The 9,942-nt window shown below is 48.8% G+C and overlaps 1 protein-coding gene across 1 annotated transcript in view; it reads left to right on the top strand.

Moving 5' to 3' along the window:
* The window catches only part of OLFM1 (olfactomedin 1), a 19,123-nt gene extending 10,212 nt beyond the window's left edge, over nucleotides 1–8,911 (top strand). Inside the window, 2 exon segments of the mRNA XM_056540127.1 lie at nucleotides 1,127–1,233; nucleotides 7,336–8,911. Coding sequence (XP_056396102.1) covers nucleotides 1,127–1,233; nucleotides 7,336–8,010 — 782 coding nt within the window. The 3' untranslated portion in view covers nucleotides 8,011–8,911.
* Nucleotides 8,912–9,942: the final 1,031 nt, after the last annotated feature.

The following is a 9,942-nucleotide window of genomic DNA, read 5'->3' as shown; positions in this document are numbered from 1 at the left end:
TGTCCTGTCTATGATGTGAGGATCAGATCGTATGTCCGGTCTATGATCTGTGAAGATCAGTTCGTATGTCTAGTCTATGATGTGAGGATCAGATCTCCTCATGTCCGGTCTATGATGTGAGGATCAGATCATATGTCCGGTCTATGATGTAAGGATCAGATCTTATGTCCGGTCTATGATGTGAGGATCAGATCTTATGTCCTGTCTATGATGTGAGGATCAGATCTTATGTCCGGTCTATGATGTGAGGATCAGATCTTATGTCTGGTCTATGATGTGAGGATCAGATCTTATGTCTGGTCTTTGATGTAAGGATCAGATCGTATGTCCTGTCTTTGATGTGAGGATCAGATCTTATGTCCTGTCTATGATGTGAGGATTAGATCTTATGTCCTGTCTATGATGTGAGGATCAGATCTTACGTCCTGTCTATGATGTGAGGATCAGATCTTATGTCCTGTCTATGATGTGAAGATCAGATCTTATGTCCTGTCTATGATGTGAGGATCAGATCTTATGTCCTGTCTATGATGTGAGGATCAGATCTTATGTCCTGTCTATGATGTGAGGATCAGATCTCCTTATGTCCAGTCTATGATGTGAGGATCAGATCTTATGTCCAGTCTATGATGTGAGGATCAGATCTTATGTCCTGTCTATGATGTGAGGATCAGATCTTATGTCCTGTCTATGATGTGAGGATCAGATATTATGTCCTGTCTATGATGCGAGGATCATATCCTCTATATATGTGTGTATGTATATATGTTGTATGAGGACGGACATGCGCCTGAGGGTTGGGGGTTAATAAGTGGAGGGGTTTTGTCGCCCTTCATCAGTTTGAGGTCCCCCCCCCTTAATGTGATATTCCGGGGGGTCTACACACAATCCCTCTGCTGTTTCACATGCAGGAGCCTCATTTACCTCATAGAATCCCCCGACAGGTCAGGAGGTGCGGGAGCGGGGACGGGCGGAAGCTTCCTGGGGATGTGACATTTGTATAGTGAGAGCTCTGCAGAGTATTCCTCCCGCTGTGTATATATTACTCTGTCTGCGGGCAGCATTAAACAAGGACAGGAATCTGTGATATTCGGAGGTCATTCATTAACTCTTTGGTGTTTTGCAGCTTGCGGGAAGCTGACGGGCATCAGTGAGCCGGTCACCATCAAGGCATCTGGATCCCGGTTCGGCTCGTGGATGACGGATCCTCTGGCCCCAGAAGGAGATAACAGGGTAAGTAGCCTTCACCTTCGGGTGGGTTCACACCACGATTGCACTGTATGGCTGCCGGATCCCAAAACTGATGGCTCCCGTATCCCAGCCGGACCCGGCCCGTATATCTCGTGCATTTCAATGAGCCGACCAGAGTCAAACGGTGACCCCGGTCGGCACATTTTTGCTCCGTATCTGGTTTTCTGACCGGATCTAAAACTGTGGTAACTGTGGTAGGCTGTGGTATGCTGTGGTAACTGCGGTATGCTGTGGTATGCTGTGGTATGCTGTGGTAACTGTGGTATGCTGCGGTAACTGTGGTATGCTGCGGTATGCTGCGGTAACTGTGGTATGCTGCGGTATGCTGCGATAACTGTGGTATGCTGCGGTAACTGTGGTAACTGTGGTAACTGTGGTAACTGTGGTAACTGTGGTAACTGTGGTAACTGTGGTAACTGTGGTAACTGTGGTATGCTGTGGTATGCTGTGGTAACTGTGGTATGCTGTGGTATGCTGTGGTATGCTGTGGTATGCTGTGGTATGCTGCGGTATGCTGCGGTATGCTGCGGTATGCTGTGGTATGCTGCGGTATGCTGTGGTAACTGTGGTATGCTGCGGTAACTGTGGTATGCTGCGGTATGCTGCGTTAACTGTGGTAACTGTGGTATGCTGCGGTAACTGGTATGCGGTGGTATGCTGCGGTAACTGTGGTAACTGGTATGCTGTGGTATGCTGCGGTAACTGTGGTAACTGTGGTATGCTGCGGTAACTGGTATGCGGTGGTATGCTGCGGTAACTGTGGTAACTGGTATGCTGTGGTATGCTGCGGTAACTGTGGTATGCTGTGGTATGCTGCGGTAACTGTGGTATGCTGTGGTATGCTGCGGTAACTGTGGTATGCTGCGGTATGCTGTGGTAACTGGTATGCTGTGGTAACTGTGGTATGCTGTGGTATGCTGTGGAAACTGTGGTATGCTGTGGAAACTGCGGTAACTGTGGTAACTGTGGTATGCTGCGGTATGCTGCGGTAACTGTGGTATGCTGCGGTATGCTGCGGTAACTGTGGTATGCTGCGGTATGCTGCAGTAACTGTGGTATGCGGTGGTATGCTGCGGTAACTGTGGTAACTGTGGTAACTGTGGTAACTGTGGTATGCTGTGGTAACTGTGGTATGCGGTGGTATGCTGCGGTAACTGTGGTATGCTGTGGTATGCTGTGGTATGCTGTGGTATGCTGTGGTAACTGTGGTATGCTGCGGTATGCTGTGGTAACTGGTATGCTGTGGTATGCTGTGGTATGCTGTGGTAACTGTGGTATGCTGCGGTATGCTGTGGTATGCTGTGGTAACTGTGGTATGCTGTGGTATGCTGTGGTAACTGCGGTATGCTGCGGTAACTGTGGTATGCTGCGGTAACTGTGGTATGCTGCGGTATGCTGCGGTTACTGTGGTAACTGTGGTATGCTGCGGTATGCTGCGGTAACTGTGGTATGCTGCGGTAACTGTGGTATGCGGTGGTATGCTGCGGTAACTGTGGTATGCTGTGGTATGCTGTGGTATCTGTGGTAACTGTGGTATGCTGCGGTATGCTGCGGTAGCTGTGGTATGCTGTGGTATGCTGCGGTATGCTGCGTTAACTGTGGTAACTGTGGTATGCTGCGGTAACTGTGGTATGCTGCGGTAACTGTGGTAACTGTGGTATGCTGCGGTAACTGTGGTATGCTGCGGTAACTGTGGTATGTGGTGGTATGCTGCGGTAACTGTGGTAACTGTGGTATGCTGTGGTAACTGTGGTAACCTGCGGTATGCTGTGGTAACTGCGGTATACTGTGGTATGCTGTGGTATGCTGTGGTAACTGTGGTATGCTGCGGTAACTGTGGTATGCTGCGGTATGCTGCGGTAACTGTGGTATGCTGCGGTATGCTGCGGTAACTGTGGTAACTGTGGTAACTGTGGTAACTGTGGTAACTGTGGTAACTGTGGTATGCTGTGGTATGCTGTGGTATGCTGTGGTATGCTGCGGTATGCTGTGGTATGCTGTGGTATGCTGTGGTATGCTGCGGTAACTGTGGTATGCTGCGGTAACTGTGGTATGCTGCGTTAACTGTGGTAACTGTGGTATGCTGCGGTAACTGGTATGCGGTGGTATGCTGCGGTAACTGGTATGCTGTGGTAACTGTGGTATGCTGTGGTATGCTGTGGTATGCTGTGGTAACTGTGGTATGCTGTGGTAACTGTGGTATGCTGTGGTAACTGTGGTATGCTGCGGTATGCTGTGGTATGCTGTGGTAACTGTGGTATGCTGTGGTAACTGCGGTATGCTGCGGTATGCTGCGGTAACTGTGGTATGCTGCGGTAACTGTGGTATGCTGCGGTATGCTGCGGTTACTGTGGTAACTGTGGTATGCTGCGGTATGCTGCGGTAACTGTGGTAACTGTGGTATGCTGCGGTAACTGTGGTATGCGGTGGTATGCTGCGGTAACTGTGGTATGCTGTGGTAACTGTGGTATGCTGCGGTATGCTGCGGTAACTGTGGTATGCTGTGGTAGCTGTGGTATGCTGCGGTATGCTGTGGTAACTGCGGTATGCTGTGGTAACTGTGGTATGCTGCGGTATGCTGCGTTAACTGTGGTAACTGTGGTATGCTGCGGTAACTGTGGTATGCTGCGGTAACTGTGGTAACTGTGGTATGCTGCGGTAACTGTGGTATGCTGCGGTAACTGTGGTATGTGGTGGTATGCTGCGGTAACTGTGGTATGCTGTGGTATGCTGCGGTAACTGCGGTATGCTGTGGTAACTGTGGTATGCTGCGGTAACTGCGGTATGCTGTGGTATGCTGTGGTAACTGTGGTAACTGTGGTAACTGTGGTAACTGTGGTAACTGTGGTAACTGTGGTATGCTGTGGTATGCTGTGGTATGCTGTGGTATGCTGTGGTAGCTGTGGTAACTGTGGTAACTGTGGTAACTGTGGTAACTGTGGTAACTGTGGTAACTGTGGTATGCTGTGGTATGCTGTGGTATGCTGTGGTATGCTGTGGTATGCTGTGGTATGCTGTGGTATGCTGTGGTATGCTGTGGTATGCTGTGGTATGCTGCGGTAACTGTGGTAACTGTGGTATGCTGTGGTAACTGTGGTAACTGTGGTAACTGTGGTATGCGGTGGTATGCTGTGGTATGCTGTGGTATGCTGTGGTAGCTGTGGTAACTGTGGTATGCTGCGGTATGCTGCGGTAACTGTGGTAACTGTGGTATGCTGCGGTAACTGTGGTAACTGTGGTAACTGTGGTATGCTGCGGTTTTATGTCCGTTCAAAAAAATGGATAAGGGGCAAAAATGTGCCGACCGGGGTCACCGTTTGACTCTGGTCGGCTCATTGAAATGCACGAGATATACGGACCGGGTCCGGCTGGGAAACAGGAGCCCTCAGTTTTTGCTCCCCCCCCCCACCCCCACCCTTATAGAAATCCCTATTGTGATGGAAACGCGTCGGTTATTTTACTATGAAGATTACAAGGCGGGGAGATAAAACACACAGGGGCCCATATAGTGTTTATACTCAGGGGCTCATATAGGGTTTATACACAGGGGCCCATATAGTGTTTATACACAGGGGCCCATATAGTGTTTATACTCAGGGGCCCATATAGTGTTTATACTCAGGGGTCCATATAGTGTTTATACTCAGGGGCCCATATAGTGTTTATACTCAGGGGTCCATATAGTGTTTATACTCAGGGGTCCATATAGTGTTTATACTCAGGGGCCCATATAGTGTTTATACTCAGGGGCCCATATAGGGTTTATACTCAGGGGTCCATATAGTGTTTATACTCAGGGGTCCATATAGTGTTTATACTCAGGGGCCCATATAGGGTTTATACTCAGGGGTCATATAGTGTTTATACTCAGGGGCCCATATAGGGTTTATACACAGGGGCCCATATAGGGTTTATACACAGGGGCCCATATAGTGTTTATACTCAGGGGCCCATATAGTGTTTATACACAGGGGCCCATATAGTGTTTATACACAGGGGCCCATATAGTGTTTATACTCAGGGGCCCATATAGTGTTTATACACAGGGGCCCATATAGGGTTTATACTCAGGGGCCCATATAGGGTTTATACACAGGGGCCCATATAGTGTTTATACACAGGGGCCCATATAGTGTTTATACACAGGGGCCCATATAGTGTTTATACTCAGGGGCCCATATAGGGTTTATACTCAGGGGCCCATATAGGGTTTATACACAGGGGCCCATATAGGGTTTATACACAGGGGCCCATATAGGGTTTATACACAGGGGCCCATATAGTGTTTATACACAGGGGCCCATATAGGGTTTATACTCAGGGTCCATATAGTGTTTATACTCAGGGGCCCATATAGTGTTTATACTCAGGGGCCCATATAGTGTTTATACACAGGGGCCCATATAGTGTTTATACTCAGGGGCCCATATAGTGTTTATACACAGGGTCCATATAGTGTTTATACTCAGGGTCCATATAGTGTTTATACACAGGGGCCCATATAGTGTTTATACTCAGGGGCCCATATAGTGTTTATACTCAGGGGCCCATATAGTGTTTATACTCAGGGGCCCATATAGTGTTTATACACAGGGGCCCATATAGTGTTTATACACAGGGGCCCATATAGTGTTTATACACAGGGGCCCATATAGTGTTTATACACAGGGTCCATATAGTGTTTATACTCAGGGGCCCATATAGGGTTTATACACAGGGGCCCATATAGGGTTTATACTCAGGGGCCCATATAGGGTTTATACTCAGGGGCCCATATAGTGTTTATACACAGGGGCCCATATAGGGTTTATACTCAGGGGCCCATATAGTGTTTGTACACAGGGGCCCATATAGGGTTTATACACAGGGGCCCATATAGTGTTTATACACAGGGGCCCATATACTGTTTATACACAGGGGCCCATATAGGGTTTATACTCAGGGTCCATATAGTGTTTATACACAGGGGCCCATATAGTGTTTATACTCAGGGTCCATATAGTGTTTATACACAGGGGCCCATATAGTGTTTATACACAGGGGCCCATATAGGGTTTATACTCAGGGGCCCATATAGTGTTTGTACACAGGGGCCCATATAGGGTTTATACTCAGGGGCCCATATAGTGTTTGTACACAGGGGCCCATATAGGGTTTATACACAGGGGCCCATATAGTGTTTATACACAGGGGCCCATATAGGGTTTATACTCAGGGTCCATATAGTGTTTATACACAGGGGCCCATATAGTGTTTATACTCAGGGTCCATATAGTGTTTATACACAGGGGCCCATATAGTGTTTATACACAGGGGCCCATATAGGGTTTATACTCAGGGGCCCATATAGTGTTTGTACACAGGGGCCCTCTGCTGCCTTAGTTCACCCCTGATTTTTCCATCTCTTTCCTTTACTGGTTTGTAGGACCCCACGGCCGGGCAGGTGACAGAGAGGATGATGGGGGTGATAGTCGAGTGCAGGTCATTACTGTCTGGGCATCTGGGGTGTCCGCCCCCGCTCTGCCGTCCTCTCACAGGCTGGTGGGTGAAGGTGCGGCGGGGGGGGAGGGGGGTGCTGAAGCCTTTTAATTGCATTTTCATCGGAAATGTCATATGTAAATGTAGCGGCGGTGGGAGCGCCATGTGTGCCGGCTGTCGCTGCAGGGGCGGATTCATCCAGACACCGAAAAGAAAGATTTAGAGAGAGAAGCCGGGACGGGAGACGCGCTCCGTTATTAGATTGGTGGTCCATGTCTCCTCCGCCATTACTAAGGCTACATAACCAGATCCTAATGTTATCAGAATATTCTATCCACATTGTATGAGATCCCTGTGGGGTCCCCCAAACTACAATTAAGACGCCCCTCTCCTTAATTATCTAATCCCACTCTGTGCTGCTGTGGCGTCCACTCGATCACATTATTCTGTGTCCGCACCACAAGACCAACCCCCCCCCCCCCCTTCTGAAATCCCAGCAGAGATCTTACCCCTCATCCCACTCATCTCCCGAAATACTCTGTGCTGCTGTGGACATAGTCCTCCGCCTCCTGTTCTTCTTCTGATGTTTGCCCCTTTATCCTGCAGGTCTGGTACATGGACGGCTACCACAATAACCGATTTGTGCGGGAGTACAAGTCTATGGAGGACTTCATGAACAGCGACAACTTTACCTCTCACCGCCTCCCCCACCCTTGGTCTGGGACTGGCCAGGTTGTATATAATGGATCCATATATTTCAATAAATTCCAAAGTCACATCATCATCAGATTTGACTTGAAGTCAGAGACAATCCTGAAGACGCGCAGCTTGGACTCTGCTGGATACACCAACGTCTACCACTACGCCTGGGGGGGTCAGTCCGACATAGACATTATGGTGGACGAGAATGGATTGTGGGTGGTTTATGCCACCAACCAGAACGCTGGGAACATTGTGATCAGCAAACTGGACCCCAACACCCTCCAGATACTGAAGACCTGGAATACAGGTTACCCCAAAAGAAGCGCCGGGGAGGCCTTCATGATCTGCGGGACACTCTACGTCACCAATGGATACTCCGGAGGAACCAAAGTGCACTATGCCTACCAGACCAACACATCCAACTACGAGTACATCGACATCCCCTTCCAGAACAGGTACTCCCACATCTCCATGCTGGACTACAACCCCAAGGATCGCGCCCTGTATGCCTGGAACAACGGGCACCAGGTCCTCTACAACGTCACCCTGTTCCATGTCATCAGGTCTGACGAGTTGTAGCCAAAAATCAGTTGCCTGCGAACAAACTGACCAAAAAGAGAAAAAATACAACAAAAAAAGAAAAGAACTCAAGACGTAGGATACAAAATGGCTGCCAAAATGTAACACCACTGTCCTTCTGAACGTTCCGACTGGATTGAATGATTCCCTCGAAACGTCAAACTGCCCCCCAAAAATCTCCGGGAACTTTACAATTCAATAGCGCCTAAAAATCTCCGCTAAAACTGCTGCACTTACAAAGAGAAACCTTCAATACAAGGCAGTGACTGTTTGTACAATGGACAATACCCGACAGACGTTGTAGGGTTAAAGCCGTTACTATTAGGAGAAGGAGGAGAGACAATGTTCGGGGGCGGAGCCAGTGCCGCCGCCGTCGTGAAGAACGCAGGATTTATGGCTACTTTGTTTTTTTTCCCCTAGATTGAGAGAAAGCTGAGTAAATGGTGAAGAGCTCTGGATATATATCAGAAGGGGCCGCGGCCCCAAGTATTCGTAGTAGAGAAGCGCTCTCCTAATCGCAGTGGATTGCGGTCTGTATTGCGGCGATAGATTGTCCATATTGTTAAATCTTATGTATCAGAATCTTCTCATGTATAATGTCTGTCGTTCTCTGAAGTATTCCGCTGTATTTGTCTGTTCACGCGATGAATGTCGTTCAGTTTGAAGTAGTTTGGATTTATTAAGAGCAAAATGACTTTTCTGTTCTGTAAAAACTATAAAAAAGAAGAGAAACTATTTATGACATATAATATATACGTATGAGTGAGCGTACAAGATGGCGACCCTGCACGCGGGATCGCGAGGAGTGTCTATAGGGGGAAGGGGATCGGGTAGAGGGTTAAGACCTAGATCCTTCATCCACCCCTAGGACATGTAGGGGAGAGAATAGGGGTCTAGATCCTTCATCCATCTCTAGGACATGTAGGGGAGAGAATAGGGGTCTAGATCCTTCATCCACCCCTAGGACATGTAGGGGAGAGAATAGGGGTCTAGATCCTTCATCCATCTCTAGGACATGTAGGGGAGAGAATAGGGGTCTAGATCCTTCATCCACCCCTAGGACATGTAGTGGAGAGAATCGGGGTCTAGATCCTTCATCCACCCCTAGGACATGTAGGGGAGAGAATAGGGGTCTAGATCCCCCACCCCTAGGACATGTAGGGGAGAGAATAGGGGTCTAGATCCTTCATCCACCCCTAGGACATGTAGGGGAGAGAATAGGGGTCTAGATCCTTCATCCATCTCTAGGACATGTAGGGGAGAGAATAGGGGTCTAGATCCTTCATCCACCTCTAGGACATGTAGGGGAGAGAATAGGGGTCTAGATCCTTCATCCACCTCTAGGACATGTAGGGGAGAGAATAGGGGTCTAGATCCTTCATCCACCTCTAGGACATGTAGGGGAGAGAATAGGGGTCTAGATCCTTCATCCACCTCTAGGACATGTAGGGGAGAGAATAGGGGTCTAGATCCCCCACCCCTAGGACATGTAGGGGAGAGAATAGGGGTCTAGATCCTTCATCCACCCCTAGGACATGTAGGGGAGAGAATAGGGGTCTAGATCCTTCATCCACCCCTAGGACATGTAGGGGAGAGAATAGGGGTCTAGATCCTTCATCCACCCCTAGGACATGTAGGGGAGAGAATAGGGGTCTAGATCCTTCATCCACCCCTAGGACATGTAGGGGAGAGAATAGGGGTCTAGATCCTTCATCCACCTCGAGGACATGTAGGGGAGAGAATAGGGGTCTAGATCCTTCATCCACCCCTAGGACATGTAGGGGAGAGAATAGGGGTCTAGATCCTTCATCCACCTCGAGGACATGTAGGGGAGAGAATAGGGGTCTAGATCCTTCATCCACCTCGAGGACATGTAGTGGAGAGAATCGGGGTCTAGATCCTTCATCCACCCCTAGGACATGTAGGGGAGAG

The sequence above is a fragment of the Hyla sarda genome, chromosome 9, assembly GCF_029499605.1.
Source record: "Hyla sarda isolate aHylSar1 chromosome 9, aHylSar1.hap1, whole genome shotgun sequence".
Taxonomy (NCBI): Eukaryota; Metazoa; Chordata; class Amphibia; order Anura; family Hylidae; genus Hyla; species Hyla sarda.
Note: the sequence above shows the minus strand (reverse complement) of the source record. Positions and strands in the feature narration are given on the sequence as shown.